Source organism: Megalops cyprinoides, chromosome 8, assembly GCF_013368585.1.
Source record: "Megalops cyprinoides isolate fMegCyp1 chromosome 8, fMegCyp1.pri, whole genome shotgun sequence".
Lineage (NCBI taxonomy): Eukaryota > Metazoa > Chordata > Actinopteri > Elopiformes > Megalopidae > Megalops > Megalops cyprinoides.
Genome location: NC_050590.1, coordinates 29,405,903 through 29,429,068, shown reverse-complemented (window position 1 = coordinate 29,429,068; position 23,166 = coordinate 29,405,903). Strand labels below are relative to the sequence as shown.

General features: G+C 42.6%; 1 protein-coding gene across 8 annotated transcripts in view; it reads left to right on the top strand.

The window, feature by feature from the left end:
- LOC118781774 (transcription factor SOX-6-like) overlaps positions 1 to 19,653 on the top strand; it is a 169,655-nt gene extending 150,002 nt beyond the window's left edge. For all 8 annotated transcript variants that reach the window (XM_036534832.1, XM_036534831.1, XM_036534835.1 and 5 more), the window contains 4 exons: positions 6,922 to 7,027; positions 14,869 to 15,042; positions 17,548 to 17,764; positions 19,290 to 19,653. In XM_036534832.1, the coding sequence (XP_036390725.1) occupies positions 6,922 to 7,027; positions 14,869 to 15,042; positions 17,548 to 17,764; positions 19,290 to 19,593 (801 nt within the window). In that variant the 3' untranslated portion in view covers positions 19,594 to 19,653. The remainder of the gene's footprint in view (positions 1 to 6,921; positions 7,028 to 14,868; positions 15,043 to 17,547; positions 17,765 to 19,289) is intronic.
- Positions 19,654 to 23,166: the final 3,513 nt, after the last annotated feature.

Below are 23,166 nucleotides of genomic sequence, written 5' to 3'. Positions count from 1 at the left end.
GGCTACACATCACACATCACTAGAGGGAAACAAGACAGTGCATCCGCAGACAGAAGTGTAGAAAAATTATTTAATTCAGCCCGGAAGCCAGATTTCTCATACCTGACCCTCCCCAGCACATTCCAAGTCTGAGCAGCTTTGTATGTTCCAGATAAGAGCTTTTGCTTTGGTCAGTTTCAGAATATTAATATTTCAGGGGAGTGCCTCACCTGACATAAATGCTGGACACTTCCTAATAGCTCCCTTCCCAGTTGGCTGTTTGGAAGTTTATCACTGTGAAAGCTTACATGAAGGTTCTGGAAAGGTAACTTAAATGGGATTAAGGAGAGGTTAAAATCATCTGCTGGGGCGGTTGGAGGGGATATTAAATATTGATTTATCCCAGTATAACGACCTGAGCCAGAGAGTGGGGCTAAGTGCTGCTTACAGATGGATCAATTTATCTTTTAATACAAAGTGTGGCTGCTGAGCACAATGGGAAGGCCCACAATTTGCTCCTGCTGTTCAGACCCACCCTCTTTTTCTTTTTCCACCGCCACCCTCTGAGGTAAAGGAGAGGTTGCAATTAGCCCTCCTGTCCTCAAGGTGGACATGTTAAAATATTCATGGCTCACAAAATATGAGAGCAGGCTATCTATACTTGGCTATTATCAGTAAAAGGAAATTCTTTCATGACCTATTACTGTTCCCTTTTAGAGCTATTCAACATTATTAATATTAATATAATTTGTTAACATAATTAAATCACTCATCCAGGGTAAACTACAATGCAGTTCTGTCGCTTTAACATTGCATAAATCTGGAACAATGACCCTGCCAGAATTCTGCGCTCATTTTCAGTGTCCTGCCTGCCACTTTTTCAGTACTGGCACTCTACTAAATACCATTTCTGTGCATTGTCCTACATGCCCATTCATGCATCTCCACTGTTAGACATCAGCACTAGTCCAAAAACAAGCACCTCTGTTTAACAGTGCTGACAGCAAAGGTGAAGACATCAGACACATTTATTTATATATTATTTAATAAATACTATATAAATACTATAGATTTTAATTTAATGACTTGTAAGGAAAGCTTTTGTTTATCCAAGGCATAAGGCCACTGGAGGGGCAAGGCAATCATGTGTAATCCACTGCTGACTCACTCCAAACTGGAGTCAAAAGGTGAAAGGTCACTGTGTTAACCTATTGAACAACTCCAGCCCCCAGCCACCCATCTCCCTGCTACATTATTGACGAGTGGAGTTTTTGCTCTCCCTACCCAGTAGCAGGGGTGCTGAGTATATTCAAATGGGCCTTTGCTGGCAGGCCACAAAATTCCTGCTCTGGAACTAGCAAATGTGCACCTCTCTCTCTCTTTTTCTCTGTGTGCGAGGGCTCTATTCAGGCCAACCCTCACAAAGAGTCAGAGTATAATCTTCTCTGGTCTGCAGCCCTGGAAGCAATTTTCTGCTCCTTTTCGACTGCTGTCTTGGAAATTGCCAACCTCGGCTTTTTGGCCACAGTGTAAATCCTGGCATACGTTGGTCTCAGCCGTCCAAATTTGATTACGTTCTGGTCCCAGACACTGGCTGCGGCCAGCAAGTGGCATTGTTGAGTATTGCCTTACCTTAATGCTTTCCTCAATTGTTCACATCTGCCAAAGATGTAAAAATAGCCCCTTTTTCTCTACATGAGGGGCCGGGTGGGCATGTGGGTATGTGCATGTGTGCATTAGTATGAACAAATGCCATTGCCTTTGTTACAGCAGAAGACAGGAAGATGGTGTCCCAAGTCAGTCTCTGACCTACGATTTTCCACTATCACCGTGTGAAGTCACAGATCGCTAAAATATGGCAGCCATCGACAACGGTGACGGGCCCCTGCACTTGCACCAGGGAGCAGACAACAAAGGGCCAGGGACAGCAAGCAGCCACAATGGCTCATTTATATCGGAATCGGGACAGAAACTTTAGAAATGGGAAAGAAAGGCCTCTGTTTCTGTCAAGTCAGCTGTGACTGATCTGTGCGGCAGATTGTTTTTTATTATTGAGATTATTATGATTGTAAATGAAATGCTTGATATGGGAGTGATGGGAGTCAGACTTAACTGTTCCTGGTGGAGCGAGTCAACAGTTCAGGGTCATTTGGAGCTGGAGACCCGGAGAGAGCAGGGAGCTAATGATCTCAACACCGTGCAGAATAAAATCAGTGTGAGAAAAACTCTCCAGCAGCTCTCCATTCCAGCACTGGAGTGAACAAATGAAGGAAACTGGTACTTTGCAATTTAAAGGAGAGGTCCGATTAAGAGGGGGTTAATTCAGTATGGTGTCTCCTAAATTGAGAATATGGGCACCACTGAATACAGTGCATGTTACAGCTTAGTAAAAATCAGGCTTTAATGTGTGATGATAGGGTATTTTATGTCATTAAAAGCAAAAAAAGCTACAAAGTTGGCAGCATGCCCAGAACAGCTCATATTTGCTGTCGATCTTGCTGCCTAATTGAGCTAAGATGCTGGAAATTCACTTCAGTCCAGGCTAGTCAAATCTGTGCCGTTGCAGTAGCGGGATATGAGACATTAAAAAAACCAACACAAAAAAAAAAAAATTAGCCTGATTTGTCCTACAGGGTCTTGGGTCAGTGTTTAGAGGGAAGATCTGTTCCCAGATCTGTGTGGCTCCTGCCTCCACCATTGACTTTGCACAGGGGGTGTATTTTCTTGAATACAGAGCTGCAGACCTCATGAAAGAGGCCCCCGGCTTACCACACAACTGGATGTGCTTAAATCTAAATGCCCCATAACTCCAACTACTGGGGAGCTGCATAAATTATAAATAACACCGCGATGGTGCACATGTGGGATTAAAGGCAGATGAGGGGTGAAGTGGATGTGACTCTTTGCACTGAGGTGCAGGCCTTGTCTATATCTGGCTGCGGCACAGAGCTCCTCAATCCAGCATCAGGACGTCAGGATAGCTTAAGGTCCAGCACTTGGGCTGCATGTGACCTCTCCACAGAGTCCGACAGCTGGTCTGGGCTGTGCCAGAGTGTCTGTGTCCCATTATGGTCAAACAGCGTTCCACAGTAGCTCCAGAGCCTCCCCATGCACCTGGTAGACTGCGATAGCTGCCATGCAAAGACTGAATGCACAAGGTGATAACGGCAGTATTTTGTGAAAATATTTTGTCAATTTGTTCCCATGCACCATTCATTATGGAACTTCACAGAGGAAGCAGGGCAGTCCTTTCGCACATCAGGCTATAACAGAAAAACGGGGTGTTCACTCCTGCTCATTTGAACCCCTTTTTGGTCAATTTGTCCCTTTTTCCTTGCTCTCTTATGTAATGGTCATTTGTGAGGCAAAGGTAAAACACTCTATAAGTTCTTTTTTCCTGAAAAACTGCATCCACTTTTAACATATTAAGGTTCCTTATGAGTGATTGTGTTTTTCACAGCAGTCAGGAGTGCTCATATGACTGGAAGGCATGTTGCTTTCAACATGCTATTTATAAAAGAGGGGGAAGTGCGTGGTGGACCGCATCTTGGTGCGTAAATACAGGATGGCCAGCAGCACAATGCAAAGAGCCTCCTCAACCCCCACTGCCCAAAATATGTCCTGTGGGCTGAGCAGCAGTTTTCAGGCACATGTTCTGTGGTTTGTGTGATTAAAGCCTTCGTTAGAGCAGCGGCGTTGGCTCCCTTTGGATCTGGATTAAAAGTTCATATGTTCCACCAGCGCTGCCATTGGCCTCCGCCGGCATTACTTCACTGTGCAACCATTCTCCGTCGAATAAAATGCAGTTGTAACCAAATTTGAGGCAAAAAAAGAGAGAGAGTGGAGAGGATCGGATTATTGTGGCTGCCTTTTTCCACTTCTGCTTGGAGGGAGTCACTATAATTTTAGATGTGGACTTGAAGGCCGCATGCTGGATTCATTTGAGGGAACGGGCAGTGGCTAATCAGAGGCTGCAGTCAGGATGGGAGGGGAACCTGATGCACTAGACCATCTTATGCATTGTCTTTCTGTCATTTAGCCCCCCCATGCCCATTCCACATGTGCAGTTCCCTCTTTCTTCCTGCAGGGGTGCAAGAGAAGTTCCTTGGCCATTTCCTCCCGTGTAATGCACATTATAAATATCATTTATGGCACACTATTTACCATAAACGGGTGGTGAGCATCTCTCCCCTGCCTGGACGGCCAACGTCCCCATGAGCTGCATGTCCTTTACTGCTCCACTGTGGCAGAGTGATCAGTAAAAATTTAATGACACCATAAAATAATAAAAATGCCATTAATTTATCACAGCACTTGATGCGCAGATTGTAAAGTAACATTACTTCACTGAATATTTTCAAGCCTTGAAAAAGAAAAAAAAGAGAAACCTGATGTTATGCATATAAATTACTTCCATAATTTAAAGTATAATCCTAATGCTCAGATATAAATTATACAGGTTATAACCAATAAGTATATAAAACACAGTATATAAAATTTTAGTGGGAATTCATTCTGCACCACTGTGAAGATGAGATGAGTTAGTTTAATGGTCATTAACGCATTGCTCCTTGTAGATTTACTATCACAGTGAAGAAAAAGAACTTTGATCAAGGACTACGATGTGCGTTGTGTTTGCTCCCTGAGCATTTGATAAACAAAGTTGCACATATGCTTGCCCCAGTTTATATGTGCAGTTATATAAACAACCCTTTACATTCTTGTAAGTTTTATATAAAAATTAAAATTGTCATCAATATGACCTGACTATAGCATTAACACTCCATCAGTTGCTTATTTGTGGAACAATAAAAGTATTTTACCATATGTGGATAGAAGTGAGAATTGAAATGCTGTTATGGGCATCACTTCATTTCATGAACTCTGGCTCAGATTTAGTCCCCATGGATTGACGTTATGGCATTCTCTGATCAGTATCCACATACGATGGGTGAATGGAGGGGTTATTTATGACACACACTGATGAATGACCAGCGTTCAGCTATGCTTCCCCCACTCCACCCTAATATGAAGCTTAATTATATCATGAGTATGTGTGTGGGTATTTGTGTGCATGTGTGTCTGTTGGTGGTGGTGGGGACTCCAGCTGATTTATCACAGTTGTACTGCTTGCTTCCCAGTGGAGCATCCGAGGACCATCAGTGGGATTGCAACACCCATCCTATGCTAATCATGCACCCGTCCATTTGTCATCTGGCTGTACGAGTCCTTCATTTAGCGCGATAATCTGGCCCAGTGATCAATAAGGTGGTGAACAGTGTGTCACACTAAGCAGAGTGCTAGGAAATATCTTAGCTTTACACAGTGCCCAGTGGGGGCTGCCGTGTCTGTCATAATTAGAAAACACTTAAATGAGCAAAGCGCATTCAGATAGGCAGGCAGCCTTTAATGACAGGCCATAAGCAGGGAGTGGTTAATTGTACATCAGAATCACTCAGATGTCCATAAATAATTGTGGCACCTTAAAATATAATGGGAAATTATGTCTGCAGCACTTTGTGGGTCTTTCTCTGTATTTTTGCGTAACACTTACTTTCATGAAAAAACAGGGAAGACTTGCAGCTCTATGTAAGTTTTGAAAATAGTATTCGAAGTGGCTTGATGCCTTCTTTTTCCTCTTCAGGGTTTGTCTTTGTTAACTGGCATGGAAGAACTCTGAAGGCATTTTTAAAATAATTATTTTGGAAGAACAGTTTTTAACAGGTTTCTCTCGCAATGCATTTATCTTCTCTGTGATCCTTTGTAAACAATCTGTTTGGTCAGTGTAAAACAAAATCAACAAAATGATGACTGAAGGCTGAATAAGTAATTGTGTTTGGAATCAAAACAAGCCCCTTCGGCTTCCTCCACTGTGGGCTAATGAAGGCTTTAGCTTCACTAATCGAGTTTGGTGTGCAGAGAGAGCAGTCCAACGCTAAACCACTTCGGTCAGAACCGAGATGTAACCAGCAAGCACGCAAGCAAACAAAGAGGCTGATCCGATCCAGGTTGGGTGGTAGGGGAGCTGCTAGCTTTGTGTGGGGAGCCCACCTACGTACATCCTCAAACTGGTTGTGATGAGCCTTTACAGGGGAGAAAGCAAAGGAGCCAGCACACTTTTGGCAAAGATTGAATTCTCACCATGGGGGTAACACAAATGCTCTCCTCTCAGAATCACAGTGATGCTCCTGTTCTTAGTACCCTCCAGCTGAAACCTGGGGCAGTGGGGGGGGATTATTTGTGTCATGCCGAGCCAAAGAGTCCATCCCCGCTGCAGACTTTAAAGGAGAGGATCTGTGCTGATGGCCTGTACATTTGGTGTAGAACTAGGTCATTTAACAATGGAGCAAGCAGCAGTCAGCACTCCACTCCTGGATAATACATTAAGTGTAATGTGCGACAACTAGTCAGAGACCCCCAAACACTGTTATTTTATGCTGGACATGTCATGTAATATTGTCGTAGAGCGGAGGACGACATGGTTTCGTTGCATGCGCAGTACAATGCAATGCAAGGTTTAATGTTAGCACAGGGGGAATGGGAGGTGAGGGAAACACAGTGCGTGCTGCTGGGATCTGAGCAGCTGGGATGGGGGATGCACAGACAAGATTATGACTAAATCTGAGCACAAACAGGACTTTCACCACCCCATTATACATGACACATTCAGGATTCCTCTTCCCCAGATCAGCTTCTCTACTATTTATTTTCCCCTTTTACAACTTTACATCTTTCATTCCCTTTTGAAAGACCAGTAGATTATGTTAAATGTTTGATATTAGATGAATGAACTTCATATCTAAAGCACAGAGTATAGAAAGTGAAAGTGGCAGCACTGTTTTTGCCGTCTTGCAAGAGAGCAAAGAGGACAGCAGTTTGGGGTGTCCTGTTTTGTGTGGTGTGAGGCCCAGTCAATAATCAGCATTTTCCCCCATCCTGCAGGAGCGGGTGCATTTCGAGAGCCTAGGCCACCACCTTGGGAAGCTGGGGGAGGAGGGGAAGATGGGTCACCGGGTCATCGACCTCACTCGGCCAGAAGACATGGATGGTGAGCTCACTCTTTACCTTCCACCCTGTAGCAGAGCAGGGGCAAAAGGGTGCGGCTGCCCCGGGCCCACGATTCTTCCAGTTACAAAGGGGCCCACCTTGGGCCCAATCTGCCTGACTGAACATGCATTTTTGTTCTTTAGTTGAATATTTTGAATAAAGTTTGTTTGTGTGTCTTGATTGCAGCAAAAAAATAAAAAGTCAGACTGAGGGTGTAATGGTTTCAAACTACCCCTAGCTAAGTTTCTCGCCGCATTATTTATTTTGAATGAGCAGAGACACAGTATAGTTACAGCAAACTTTATGCGCTGTCCAGTATCCTTGTGTAAGTGTACAAATAGAAAAATTACACCCTCTGTTCGAGTCCCAAAGTAGGAACTAGGCGATTGCTGCCTGTCTTGCTTTACTTCCCATTGCTGTCACTGCTGATGGAGCTGCGATATTTAGCTATTTTGAATGAGCAGAGACACAATAGTTACAGAAACTTTTATTCGTTGTCCGTTATCCTTGTGTAAGTGTACAAAGAGAAAAATTACGCCCTCTGTTTGAGTCCCAAAGTAGGAACTAGGTGATCGCTGGCTGTCTTGTTTTAATTCCCATCGCCATCACTGCTGACGGAGTCGCGGTATTTAACAATGGTCTCATGCAATGAGGTGTGCTGAAATAGTACACCTCATTGTAATCCGTATTTCTGTCCATTCCGCCCTTCTGTCTCCATAAGTTTCCCCTTGGGTCTGTCTTGCATCTCTATACAGCCTATAAGAGGCTGTATACAGGCTGTATAAGAGCCCACTACAGGTCCTCGCCCCCTCTGCAATGAGCCATCGGCTCCACCTGTGCTTCCACCCAACTAGAACAGCCACTGCTGCTGCTCATTTACATTCTTCTTACCTTCTTCTTCTTCTATTTCTTCTCCTCTCTTCTTCCTTTATCTTATTACCTCCATTACTTTTCTCTACCCTGCTCTTTCTCTTGCTCTCTCCCCACCTCCTTCACCTTCTCCTCTAAAGGCCTAAATCTCACTCTTTTTATCTATTAGAGATTTGTTCCACAGCCTCATTTTATCTTACCTCCATAGGAACAGTCTGCATGCAGTTTCAGCTTTCTGCTTTCAGGACATGTCCCTAATTTTATTAATGGTTTTCCTGCGGTCCTCAGTTGTTTAAGAGTGGTTTCAGTTTTTTAATATATAAAAATACATCCAATGTGTAGTGAGCTTGGGTGAATTAAGTTCAATGGCAGCCTGCATTCTTGCAGGTACAGAGTCCACAGTGTAAAGGTGTGAGGTCAGTGGCTGGTGCCGCCCCAGCGTCTGTCGACTTAGTGCCGTTTAAAAGTTTTCGCAGGTAGGTGAGGCAAGGAGAGGGGGCAGGAGGACAAAACTGGCCCTTCTCCAGCCCCTGCTTTGACTGAGACACTGCTTGTTTGAGGTCCTCAGCGTGGAGGTGTAAATTCTGGTAGCACTTGCATGACAAAGCGTCATCTCCCTTTGTGGCCCTGGCATGTAAACAGTGGGGGAGAACGATTCTGCCCGCCAATATTTGCCAGACGTAAATATTTGTAGCAGTTTCCATGGCTCTTCAGAGCTGAAGCAGACAAAAATGGATCAGCCCCATTTTAAAGCATTAGATAGTGTCAAGATGGGATGGTAAATATTTCTTGAGAGAACACGAGTCCCTGTCATTGTTAGATTACTGTTTGTCTCAAAACAATTCAGGCGAAAAAAAAAATTGTTCGTCCATTTTCAGAGAAGAGCACCGCACCTGCTTCCCATAAACCCCCTTGTTTATAGGTTATCGAGATTCAGCCACATCCATCATAGCTTAGTTTGAAATATAAATCCATAAACAGAGGAACGCGGACGTGGACGCAGCGAGGCCGGATTGGATGTTTACTTGCCCACAGGAAGTCCCACTCTGGGATGTCCCCGCACAGCTGTGCCCCAGGTTCCCCTTGCTAGCAGGAGCTCTCTTTGTGGACAACACAGAGTTGCAAGAAGGAGAGGGAGGGGAGACTTAACACCAGTCTGGGTTCCCAGTGGGCCATGGGTTAGGACGAGGAGCAGTGAGAGGGGCCAGTAAGGGCTTTTCCCAAGGGTAAGAGGAGCCGTGGATGGGCGCCAGGGCAGTGCACCAGCACAGTCACCATTTTCATCTTTCTACACATATATCTTTCTCCCTCGACAACCCCACCAGCAAAACAAGGATGAGTTATGTCAAAAACGTTTCGTGGTGACGCACCCACATTAAAAAGTTTATTTTCGCTACCAGAATGCATTTAGAAACTCCCGAAAACAGCAGTTGCACAGTTTGTTTCGGAGACCCTGAACTGGAAATGCTTCAGATGGGCAAATCAGAGAAGATCTACGTCTGCTCTTTAAAGAGGGGAACATGGTTACATGCTGTGTAGCAATCCAAACAAACGTAGAATGGCCTAGCTGAAAAAAAATATCGGAACACACATTAAAGGAAATGCGCCTGTTGCATCAAGCTAATTTTTAGAAGCACAATATAAACACTTCAAAGGTCATGAGGTAACCACCCACTTAAAAGACTATCTGAATTTTTTTCAGATTGCAAGAACTTTTTTCTAATAAAGAGTAACCAAACATGAACACCTAACATTTGTTAGTGAATTGAGGACTCTGTTAAGACAATTTTATGGGTCATGTTGATGCTCTTTCACATGATAAAAATGACTGGCTGCAACAGAACAGAATCAAGTTGTGTTTAATACATTTGCCAGCACATGGAAAAGAAATGCAGCTTTGTAAAGACCATCAGTATAGCACCGCTCTGTCATCGCTGCAGCTCTCTGAAAGCTTTAGGTTGCTTAAACCAATATTTGTAATGTACGCAGCAACCAAATTAACAGCTGCCAAAGTTCTAACAAGGGACTTCGGAAAGTAGGAGCTGGGATATGGAGCTAGATAGAATTTCCTTCATTTCACAAAGCCACGAGCCACATGCATCAGCTTACCGCAAAGTCATTAGGTCTTTTTAAGCTCAGATGAAAAACATTAACAAATACCACAAAAGGCTTTAGTATGGCCCCTTTGTACAGTCACATATGGCAGTTCATAAGTTGTGTGCCACTTGGGTCGTGTGCTTGTTTAAACTGCCTCCGTCTGACAGGGCCTAGGGAGAACAAAAGGGACGTTGAGAGATCCTGGGCAGGAAACAGACTAATCTAAACGCGGTTTGTGCTGATATCAGGGGAGGGGACACACAGGGAGCAGAGAGGGGAGGGGCCGATCAGCTATTAATGGCCACTTGACGCCATATGGGCAGACCTATAAAACAGGTATTTTTTTCCTGTTGAGAATTTTTTTTCCTGTAGTGTTGTCATTTTAGCATTTAATAATATGAAATCAATGTTTTTGTTGTTTTCTCAGCAGCTTCTTAAAACATTCACTGTCAGTTTCCTGTTGAGAATCAGATGGTATTACAAATCAAAGATCTTGGAGAAAAATTCTCATCTTTAACAATACCAGCTTGTCAACATTAGAAAACCTATTTGTTTATTCCAGGAAAAACTTAGTGAAATCAATGATTTGAGTTTATAACTCACAATATATTTTTGGGTAAAAAAGTCAGTTTACTACACTGAAATTCTCAATGATACCTACTCATGAAAAAAAACAAATGTATAAATCCATATTTTGAATTATTTATAGAATAGAGAAAATAACATTTCTCAGAGTGGCATATTGGAGCATCTGGTGTGCTAAGTAAAAAAGTACCTTTATTTCTGCACTTGTAGTCCTTAGGTAGAGTTAGGTAGAGTTTGTTTTTCAAGTCCTTTAAAACCATAAGCCTGCATGTCAGTCTGGGTTACGTTTTATTGATATGTTCAGAATCACCAGAGGGGACAATGTTGACATGCCTGGCATGGAGTTTGCAGGCATGCAAGGTGAGACATATCAGACAAAACAATATGTACAAGATGCAAGTAGTAGCATGTCAAGCATTTGTCCTGATATAAATGCAGCAGAATTCAAAACATTCAGCTTAGATGTACAGTAAACACCCACAGATGTTGAAGTAGGCCTTAAATTGCTTTTCAGAATGGAATTTGTTATGGTTTAATTGCTCAGATATGAGTGATGAATTGAATGGGGGCACGAGACAATGTGTCATATCCGTCATGGCCATGTGTCCCGTAAGCTTATCCCCTTCCAGCAGAGAGGCTCTATTGTCAGCTGTTAATACTTTTATAGTGAGGCCTCTTTTTACATGAGACAGTAAGGAAGCTGGCAGGCTATTGGGATTGTTGCTTGACCGAGCACATTCCTCTGTGACAGGCTGTGTGTGTCACTGGAGCAAAACCGGGATGTGAGGAGTGTTTCTTGGCTCCGCCCCCTGAGCGCCCATCGAGTTAGGGCCTGCAGCAGACAGGTGTGATAGCCTGCACCCCTTTTTCGCACTCTCTCTCTCTTTCTCTGTGTCTCTATCTTCGCAGTCTCTCTGGCCTTCTCTCTAGGTGCCAATAACTCACACAGCCTCCTTGTGCTGTCCCCTGCCCTCACCAAGAAGGATAAATTTAAAAAAGATTCATGAATCACTCCATCATATCACACACAAGGTCTCATAAATCACAATAAAATATTTAAGGTGAAACCCCACCCCAGCAACCTGCCGTACGCACACACATACACACACACACACACACACACACACACACACACACCTGGGGGGATGCCCTTGTCAACATTAAACATCTATATTTATATATTTATTTACACAGTTGCACACCTTACTAAGTGCTTCCTAAAAAATGCCTGTCAGACAAGCATCAATTAAGGCTCATTTTTTGAATGTAAGAGTAGTAGTTGTGCAGGTGTTTTTTGCAGGCTGAGGATGAGAGGCTTGCTGTGCAAGCTGGTCCTGCAGCTCATTGGCTGCTGTTCTCTGAGGTTGATCTTGATGATGAAAGCAGGGTGTTGCAGGACCACCCATGGACCAAAACAGGGCAGAGGACAGGATCTGTGTCCAGCAGCTGGACACATGTGTGCTGCCACTTCTCATTCCCTCAAAGATGCAGGTCGTGGAGATGACCCTCCTGCATCACGGAGCATGGGGCTCGTTGTCGTGGCTCAGATGAATGATTGCATTCAGAGTCAAGAACCATTTTGTGCCACAACAGAAGGGGTGACCAAGTGTGAAAGAAAAGGCTTCCATAGTTATGGGGGGGGGTTTATTTTGTAGCTATGCATACAGTGCTCCATATGCCGCTTTATGTATGCCAGATCAAGTGCACCGCATAATGAATCAACCGGTCATGAATTGCCATGGCAGGAAGGAACTGAATCATGAATGTGCTGAAAACATAAATGAAATGAGATGTCTCGCTCGTCACCGAAAGCCAACTCTCAGCACCAGAATCCAGGCCTTGGTGGCCTGGTTCTAATCAACTGATTGAGACACCGCTCTTCCTCCCCGGTGATTTTGTTTGCGTTGTCGTGTTGTGGGCTCACCTCCAGCTCTCACCCTCTCTCTCTCGCACGCGTGCATGTGAGCGTGCGTGCTGGTATATAAATAGCTGAATCAGTGTCAGCGGTGAAGTAATGGCGCGAGGGGGTGTCGTAAATTAGACTGTGCGATCGGCGGGAGCAGACACTGGCTGTCGCGTTTGAGCAGGGCCTCGTGCTCCTGGCGTAATGGATGCCTTCATCTGGCCTGGCAGTCAGCAGATTGCCCCCGCGCTGATGGATGCTGTCAGGCCCGTGCCACACTACATTTCACCACACAATAAACAGGGCTGTCAGAGGCGCGCAAAGTGAGATCAATTCATCCCATGCGAGCTTGGGGCATGCTGAAACGGGGCTGCGGCGAGGCGCTGCGTTATCCTCCTCCGCCCCCCAACGACCTATGCACGCCTATCTTCAGATGCCCTTTTGTTTGCCACTAGATGCCAGTGTTGTGGACTGGTGCCACTGACATGTGGGAGCGCCAACACCTGTGGCTTTTTGTGTTCAAGAACTACCTGTGAAAAATGCTTGGACAGTGATGGTGGCATTTTTTGCAGCAGATCTCACTTTATTCTTTTATCGGGGTTTCATGTAAAGCAGGGGAGAAGTACTGAGCGGACATATTCTGTGTTATATCACTGTGTTTATTTAAATGACTCAGCATCTCTTTCTTGTTCTATAAATTGTCTCGATGTAAAAGTAGGATAAGCATGCTGACTTTTAGGATGTTGAGTTGCGAGGTATGGTACCTGGTTCACTGCAGTCAGATAGAGCCGTCTGCCACTTGGCCAAACATCTGAAACACTCTGCGTCTGTGGCAGCAGCTCTGTGTGTCTGCCGGCAGGCATGAAACGTCGGGAGATTGTGCTGCCTGGAGGCGTGTAAAAGCCCCGGGACCCTGACAGATGCACCATGACAGTGTGAATAAGCAAAATGTCCTGGCTTCTCAGATAAAGAGGAGTCTCTCTGGATCATAAATGTGTTGGTATGATTGTTAAACATGAACCGGTGAGAATGGATTTCCAGCAGGATCTGGAGATCAGCGCCTCCTGCTGGATAGTCTGCATAAGACCTCACCTCACTAATCTGGGCAATTACAGCCAATTACTGCAGCCCCAGCAGGTACCAGGCTGGACACCTTCCATAGAGGCTGCATGTACATGCATTATACAAGAAAATGAAAGTCACCAATTTTTTATTCTACTGCCATTTTCATTCAGAAATACATGGAATGAGCAGTGGGTGAGTGTCTTGATAATAATATCACTGTCCTCAGCTCCGTCCACTGTCTGATTTTTTATTTCTTTATGAAGTGAAATGATAATAGAAATCAAACCAGGTGACGTGCCAAGATGGAGGGTTGAAGATCCTAATGAATGCGCATCGCATGTGGCAGATGAATTATTCATTAGTCATTCCAAGCTTTCTTATCCACTTTTTGGATCATTAAAGATGCATCGTAGCATATGGAAAGCTTCTTTTTTTTGTTTGTTTGTTTTATTTTTCAAGCCTTGTTTATCGACATGTTTTTGTTTGTTTAAATATTCATACGGGTTTTCTTTAATTCTTTCTCATCTTACATATGAAAGGAAGCAAATGTGTAAGCAAACAGAAATAATTTTCTCTCCAGCAGAAAGTTAAATGGAAAAAAAATCTAGCATTCTGATTGTGAATGTTCTGATTGAAACACTGTGCTGGAGTCCTCCGTATTGGCTGGCTTTCCTCACATTCATGTGTTTAATCTATCCTTAAAAGCTTGTTTTAGTAGGAGTTTGGCTTGGTTTGTTTTCTCCATCCCATTTCTTCTCCATACATGAATAGCTGTACCTCCTATTTGTTATTTACATTGGCATTCTTATATGTCCTTTTCAAAACTTTACAAATGTCAGCTTGAAACATATTGGGTCGAATATAGAAGGCTGAATGCTTGTGGAGACCCTGAGAAAATATTTAACAGTCATTCAGTGTCATCAAGCTCCTCTTCTTTTGGTTTGGATGGGCTTGGAGGGTGGCTTGCTGAGTTTCTCATAATAAAACCTTGTTCCACATTTAGAAGCATGGGTGGCCCAGTTCAGCCAGGTCCATTTGGAGAGGAAGTGTGAAAAATGTCCTCCACACAAGTCTAATGCCCTGTAGCATTTGATAAGAAAGGATGTTCTCAGATATCCTAATGTGGCTGGAAGGCAGTAATATGTGAACCACTGTTTCGGTGCTCCTTGTACTTTCACATGGCAGAAGGTCTGGTAGGCAGTGAATTCCACCATTTGATTAATGGCTTGTGTTGCTGTCTCTTCTTCCAGCTCTGGTGTTTACAGGGAGCAAAGAAGTCAATGGCTCTGCAGATAAACCAGAATATTATTGTTGGCCAACAGGAGGTGCCAGCACCACCGAGGCACGTGTCTACAGGGAATCTCGGGGGAGGAACAGCAATGAGCCCCACATTAAGCGCCCCATGAATGCCTTCATGGTCTGGGCCAAGGACGAGCGCCGGAAAATCCTCCAGGCCTTCCCGGACATGCACAACTCTAACATCAGCAAAATCCTCGGTAAGATGACCAGCTCACATCCTCTCACCAGCTAGGCCTATACATGCCTGTCTGTATCAAAGAGGGTGCTGCCAGATTCACTCGAGTTGAGACTGCTCAACCATCAAAGCAGCCTGTTTAGAATAGTGCTTGTAGTGGTGCTGGGTTCGAGAAATCAGGGAACATGAGTTTAGAAATCTAGAAGATGGTTGTCCTGTTTATATTTGGATAACAACTCACAGAATAGTAGAATAAATAAGATCACATTTGATATTAACATGGATATCATAATAATGAACAGCTGATTTAATGCCTAGATTAAAACATTGTCCATAAAGAACATGATATACACCATTTTTACCTGATTATCATTACAATCTATGACTGAGGAGTTACTAGATATGATTGATTTTTAAATCAGGACTACATAGTACACAACTGTAAGATTTGTTGAGTTTTCAAATTCCAAGAAAAAAATAACTTTCCTTTTTTAATGAGCAGAAGTCTTGCTGGTGGAATAAATTATTAAAATCTCAATACAGATTTTCAGTTGCTAAACAAGAAGTGTAATTGAATATAATTCTATTTAAATATGAGTTTGTCTGAATGTAAAATGTAATATGTAACACTTCTGAGAATCTACTGTAAGCAATTAGTGTAACAGATGAAACCATATTAAATTCTGAGTTACAGTTCAGCAGAATAAGCAGGCAAATACCTTCATGAGATCGTTACAGCTCTGTTGTATTTATTAGTGAGACGAGTAGACACTCTTTCCATACAGATAAGGAGGTTAAAATAATACCCACGAGCAAAATTTTCATTATGTTACCATAGTTTTTCATGCCTAAGAACTGTATAGTTTAGATCCTGATATGTTCCTAAGTGTCACCCCGCAACCATGAATACCCTTTCAGCTGTGCATAAGCTTTCTGCTGTTTCATTTTTGGCAAAGATGATAAATGTGTAACATTTAAATGCACATAAGATGAAACAACAAGAAACAGAACAGCATTCATAAAACACTGAAACACTGTCAGTCACTAGAATTCATTGGAAGAGCTGCACTATTCAGGACCTGAGAGCAAACTGTGAATGCAATTCAATGGCATGCTGGAAATGTTTTTTTTTTTTTTTTATGAAAACATTCCTATGTTGGCTCTAGTGCATGTTTGAATTAAATACTGTTTGGTACATGAAAACCCACAGAGAATGAGGGGCAATCTTGTAATGAATGTTAATTATATCAAGAGATAAAAAAATACATTGCTTTAAGCAGATTCAGTGCATGCTAATTAATTTTACAGCCGTTTTTACTAATTTGAGTGTGCTTCATCAGTTTAGTTTTTTCCCCTCTGCTGATTATTAACCAATGCACAACTGTGATGCTTAAAGTGTGCACATTTTTCTAATATAATTGAATGGTGGAGTCACTGGTGGAAGCAGGACAATCGTACAGCATGAAACTTCACCTCAGTCGAGGCGCCCTCATGTTCAGATGGATTTACAGCCTGTCACGGGGGCACTGTTTGTTATGAAAAATGACACCGCTAAATGGGTCTCTTCCCTCAGCGCTGAAAGTCAATAGATTACTGCTACTAAAAGTCCCGTCAGACAGGGGAAAGTGCATATCCAAAATATTTACTGGCCTGTTGTTTCTGGTAATACAGAGGAAGGCTAACCTGGGAGGAATCTGATACGAGTGTTTTTCAGCGTGGGTGAAATAACACAGCTGGAGAAAGGCTGCATTATGTTGTGAAAACGTCGTGTGGTGGTTTCCTGAGAGAAGAACAAGTTTAGATAAACCTTGGTAAACAGCGAGAGAGACCTGGATTCCTGGGCACATCCTGTCTGCTGCATGCAGTATTTATAATCTGTTGTAATTAGACGCTGCAGATGTGCACTGTTCTTGGAGCAATCCCTCTGAGGACCTCTGGGCCTGGTGATCAGCTGCTTCTGCACACACACAGACACAGACACACGCACACACATACGCACACACACAAAACATTGTACAGGATGTCATTATTTCATTTCTAGGAAACAATGTTTAATGAATCACTTTTTTCAATCACCTCTGTGTTATGTCGGCTCAGAATAGGCTTGGATGTTATTCATTGGCTTTGCTGTCTGATGCACATGTCTAAACAATTCAACTGTATTGGTCTTGCTTTTGAGTTCATCATGGCTTTTAAGTAATGACTCACTAAAAAGAGGAAAATAGAAATTTCACCAACTGGGCATACACAAATATTGAGAAAACTGAAAATACCCCAGCCCTAATCAAACATTCAGAAGAGCTTCCTGTCAGGGTGCATTCTCCGAAATGTCACATGGGGTTATTATATGGTAAAATAAATGTGTTTCATTGGAGCGTGAGTGTGCCAGCCTTGGGAGGACCATTGATTTGGTCCACTAAGCAGAATGCTTTGAAATCCTCTTTTTGAATTTCTGTCCTGAAAATGTTCAAGGTGAGCCACTGAAAAAGTACTGTTGATCTCTTTGTGTCCCTGGCACCGCTGGCAGGCTCACGCTGGAAGGCCATGACCAACCAAGAGAAGCAGCCGTACTATGAGGAGCAGGCTCGTCTGAGCAAGATCCACCTGGAGAAGTACCCCAACTACAAGTACAAGCCCCGGCCCAAGCGCACCTGCATCATCGATGGCAAGAAGCTGCGCATTGGCGAGTACAAGCAGATGATGCGCTCACGGAGGCAGGAGATGCGCCAGTTCTTTACTGTGGGGTAGGTGCCCTGTATGGGAGGGCAGTGGGACAACAGAGAGAGACTCAGCCCAGCGCCCATGATAGCAGCAGCAGGCCAAGTGTCTCAACAAGCATGTTACCTTCCCCACATCTGCCATTGTTGCTGTTTAAATATTTGCTGTTCAGATACATTGGATGGGTACCAAGTATATTGTAATCACTGCACCCCTTTTTAAGAATTTGAATTGGAGTTGCAATTCATTCAGAAAGAATTAACCTCATTTACCATATCAGCGTATCACCCCCTTGATGGTGGGCCCTGATAAATAGACTGGAATAGATGAACAGTCCCCTAAAATAGATCAAATTACAAAAGTATACATTTCAGTACTTGACAGAGCTTTCACACATCACACTTACAGACTTACAGAAAGTTGTTTTATCGTATTAAGCATTGTTCTCTCAGTGAGTTCTAAGATCAAGTTAACAGAGACACTTCATGAGGGGCAGGCTCCAGGATTTCACCTCCCTCCCAAGCAAGCAAGCATGTGCCAACTTCACACACTGAGACCTTGACCCCATAATGGACTCGATTACATTAATACTGCAGCTCATTAAGTCATGTTTCTTGTGATAAATGGCTTTCGCACACAATCCTAATGAACAGCCTGTTAACAGTAACAAGTCTCCATTTTTCATAAACATTTGTTATTCTCACATTACACATGTTGGAGCGGAGACGGAAAGCGGTCCTGATGGTTCTAATGAAAAACATTTGGGCAGCGTTAAAATGAAATGCAGCCCCCATTCAAATGTGTTTCCGAGAGCGCAGCTTTAAATTCACGTGAATTTTAATCGTCGTAATTTATTGAATCAGGACAATAGCAGGCTGGCACGCAGTGAAATCGAATGCAGACATTATTATAGGGTATAAAATGTAAGTATTAATTTAAGAAAAGGCCACAGGGCAGACGTCTCCAGTTTTACTCAATAATTTACTGTGTGTGGCCAGCTATGAGAGTGCTGCTCCAGGTGTCCACACTTCACCAGTGAGAAATGCGATCACTGGAGTTTCAATCACGCTGAAAATTACAGGAGAGAGTGCACGAGCCAGCAATTGCCTCTGCATCATGAAAAACAGAGAATCTTTACACAGTTCAATCCAGAAAGGGATTCTGGATTCTCGTTCTGTCAGGATGACTCAATTATTTCTGTTGAGTTGTCTTAGCTTTCAGTACATATAGAAAACTAAAGGTAATCTTCTCACTTAATGTAGGCAAATTTCAAGGATTGACTTGAGTGATATATTCTCTTACTGTTCCTTCTGTTTTTAGATAATCTCAATTCCTCTGTTGAGTTGCATTATGGGAGATTTAGCTCCTACCAGGTGTAGTTCTCATGTCAAAACACACTTCGAAAAATGCTCCATTTGAGTCCTTTATAACAGAACAGACTTGTGGCAGAATGTACTAAATGTGGCAGACTGGAGATTAGAATCAGACAGGCTCCTCTTGGCTCCTAGCTCTGCTCCTAATCTGTCTCCCTGTCTGTCATTCACACTGCAGGCAGCAGCCACCAATCCCCATCAGCACCAGCGCAGGCGTGGTCTACCCAGGTGCCATCACCATGGCCACTACCACGCCCTCCCCACAGATGACATCGGACTGCTCCAGCAACTCGGCAAGCCCCGAACCCACCATCCCTGTCATCCAGAGCACCTACGGCCTAAAGATGGAACCAGGAGCCATGGTGGGTGGTGACACTGTCAATGGTGAGGACGAGATGGACATGTATGAGGACTTTGAGGACGAGCCCAAATCGGACTACAGCAGTGACAATGAAACGCAGGAGCCGGTCAATGCCAACTGAGCCTCCGGGAGTTGGAAAGAGACATACTGCAGTGAATCAGAGAGAAAAAGAAAGGACAAAACAAAGGAGGTCAAGAGAAAAAGAAAATAAAAATAAAGACTGACAAAAAGAGAGAAACTCATTTTCAAATGTATTCGTCAGGAGCCTGCATACAAATATGAGGCTCCAACACATTCAACAGCTATTGGTCTTAAGTGTTTCTTAATGTGTGAACCAGTTTGATTGTTTTTCATTTTTTATTTTACTTTATATTTTTATTTCATCATTTATTTTTGTTTGTTTTGTTCGCTGACATCTTAGACATATAGGTCATTGCCTATATAACTTTGGATGTCAGGACTTGAAATGTAACATTTAATATGAATCCATAGCTCTCAGTCTTACTTTATTTCTTACGAATATATACATGTTTTATTTTCTTTTGAATGCTTTTAGTAGCTTACATTACTGTTTATGATGGGGGTTATATATTGTCACTCAGGTATGCTGTGCCAGCCAACAGCTTGTGAATGTGTTTTTAATCTGAACTATTTAAAAGAGAGAAAAAAATACTTCAAAATTACATATTGAGGTAAAATATTGAACAAGTCCACAGTTGTGCTAATGTGCACAGGGGGAGCCTCAGATGCCCTGATTATCATAGTTGCTGTTATTATAATTATTATGACATTATTATTAATAAGAATAATTGTTTCTTTCATTTTATACAGTTGTAACTCCAGATGTGCCAAACTTTTCATAACTTTCCTTCAGATATATCTAAATTTGTTAGTCTTAAAGGAGACACTGCAACAGTCTTAGACAAGCTTTTGTATCTCAATGGAAAAGGTATAAAAAGGCCATCATTTCTCCATCCTATTTCCTTGTACGTAGTGAAGTACTCAGGAATCTGGAGACAGGATGTTGTCAGTTTTGGACGTGATTGTCACAGTGCACATGCCCAGTGGCTCCTGCCTGTCGACATCCCAAGAGATTCTAGAGTCACAACCACCAGTTTCCTCTGTCAGCTGTACCTGCAGTCTGGAGTCTACGGTGTACTAGTGCACCCCGAGATGGTCTTTACTTAGCCCTAACATTTAGTCTTATACTCCGAGTTCTTCATGGCAGTGACTTTTGTAATCGGCCCAGGATTCCAAGGGGCCAAAATCTTCCAATCTGTGGAATTGGAACGACAGCAAAAGACAGCTTTGGTTGCATTACAATCGCAAATTGCTGTGGTGCAATATGTACAGAACACTCTCTTAAACGCCTCAGCCCCTTGCGGGACATAACATTTAAATTCCTAGATCCGAAAGGCTTTTTCCTGCGCTTAAGTCTATACAGATACTGTAAATCTTAATCAACACAGAAAGTCTTAATGTGGAGCTCTCAAAGTGGGTTCAAATAACGTAAACATCATTATGAAGTCTTAAGAGAACTACCAGTCTGAAATGGTAGACCAGGCAGCTGCATTTCTGAATGAGATAAATTAATTATTGCCGGTTACTGCAGACACGAGGCTACCAACAATCACAGCAGCAATCGTTTACATAAGAGGCCATCTGAGTGTAACGTGCAGCTTCAGACAGATGCTAGATTCATTTATAGTGTACAAAACAACAGACAAAGGAGACCATTTTGGATCTCTCTGTTAGCAAATCAGAAAGATTCACAAGACCATATAAGTGATTAAAATGCATCATTGCTACAGAGGCACAAAAGGGGGCTGGCCCTCAGTGACCTCAGAGTCATGAACAGTGCACAGGTTGTCACCTTGGTAAAGGACAGCCATCAGAGGGTAAGCGGCCAAGGCCAAGCCTTTGGCTCTGGTCCCTTGCACCCCCACCCTGCCCACTCAAATTTTCCAACCCCCAGACCTAATTAAGTCAGGTGTACACACCCTCCTCTCTGCCCAGCCACCCAGCCACTGCTACCTGTGGCAAGCCCTACCCCAAGGGGGAGCCATCTGGCTCCGAGTAGCAGTGAGTACGGAGGAGAGGGAAACAATAGCCAATCCTCTGTGCTACTGATTGTGTTCCTTGCTCCAGCACTGGTGAGCAGATGGAACAAGCACATCAAGCTGTGGAGGATTATTAAAATGACTGACGAGACCGTATCACCTCAAATTCAGCATTAATAATGTATGATTCCTGTCATTTTCCATATGCCCTTGAACCAACAGATTCAAAAAATAAATTAATGATCTGGTTTCCGGTCATCTCTGTTTATTTGCCATGGCTGGCGCTGATGGTCACTGTATTACTCACAGCAGTAAAAAGGTACTTATTGGTGTTTTGTTAACTTCATGCACTCTGAGCTTTGGCTGTTGTGTTCCCATCAAATTTACATTACTCCTCTTTCTCAAGTAGTGTATTCAGCACATTGTAGGTGTTAAAGGATTTTAGGATTTCTAAATCTGATCCCCATTACTCTCTTGTTTTTATTATTTTGTTGTTTTTGTTTTTAAGAACATTATTTTTTCATTACCTTTAATTTGCTGAATAGGATTTTCAAACTGAATTTCTCTCCCCCCACAGGGCAACATTTCAAGGTGTTTTTACATTTCTTCTGTTCGCTGGTTGATTTTTTTATGATTTGTACATTCTTTATGACCATGCCAAAATAATACTCTGCAGGCTGGTGATAAACAAAGGACTGTTTTTGGGACTGAAACTTGATTGCGCTTGTATTACAAAAAAAAGAGAGAAAAAAGAAAGAAAAAGTTAACTCACACAGAGACGTTTCATAAGTGTTATGAGCACTGGATATAAATGGTATTTTTATCAGTTCTGACTAATGTGAAGCTGTTGTACGAAAAACAAAACAAAACAAAAAAAAAAAAACAAAAAACAACAAAAACTACATGAACAAAAGTCACCCGTTTGGACTCATGTGGGCATGTCCCACAGTTGCCAGATTTGAGTTGTTTTTTCTGTCTAGTTATTTTGTTTATTTATGCAAAACTTCATGTTATGAATGGACACTTTGTTTTAGCTCCAGTGCTGCCTGACAGAGAATGTTCAGTGAACTTGCCCAAAGGCGAAAACAGTGACTGGTCAACTGAGACACACCGGACTCCAGAGACACATTTTATTGGTCCCTTATGTTTGTGTTGTATTTTGTATTTGAAGCTATATAGTGCATATAGACATTTTATTGTATTTATTAGCCAGTGTTGGCTCTAAAAGTGTCAGTACAACATAATAAAAAGGACAATCAAAAAACACAAAAACAGTGAAATTTAAACCTGAATTGGAGCTCAAAACAAAGTTTCTTCAAAGTTTTTTCCTAATTCACCATGTCATCATAGGCTTTAAAAGAAAATTGTAAATATAACATAGGAAGATAGAATTCTATTTTTGTTCATGAATACATAGTGAAGTGTAAGTTATGTATTTGACTGTTTTATTATTTTTTTCCTTTTGGTTTTGTTACATCAATGTATGTTGGTCCATGTTATGAATATCTGACAAGTCACTGTACCTCATGTACACGCTGAATTTACAATGATGAAAGAGCAGTATTGGACCTCTAGCTGGGATGGCTGGGCACCTCACTTGTTAGTGTTTCAATTACATTCTTTGTTTCTGTTCA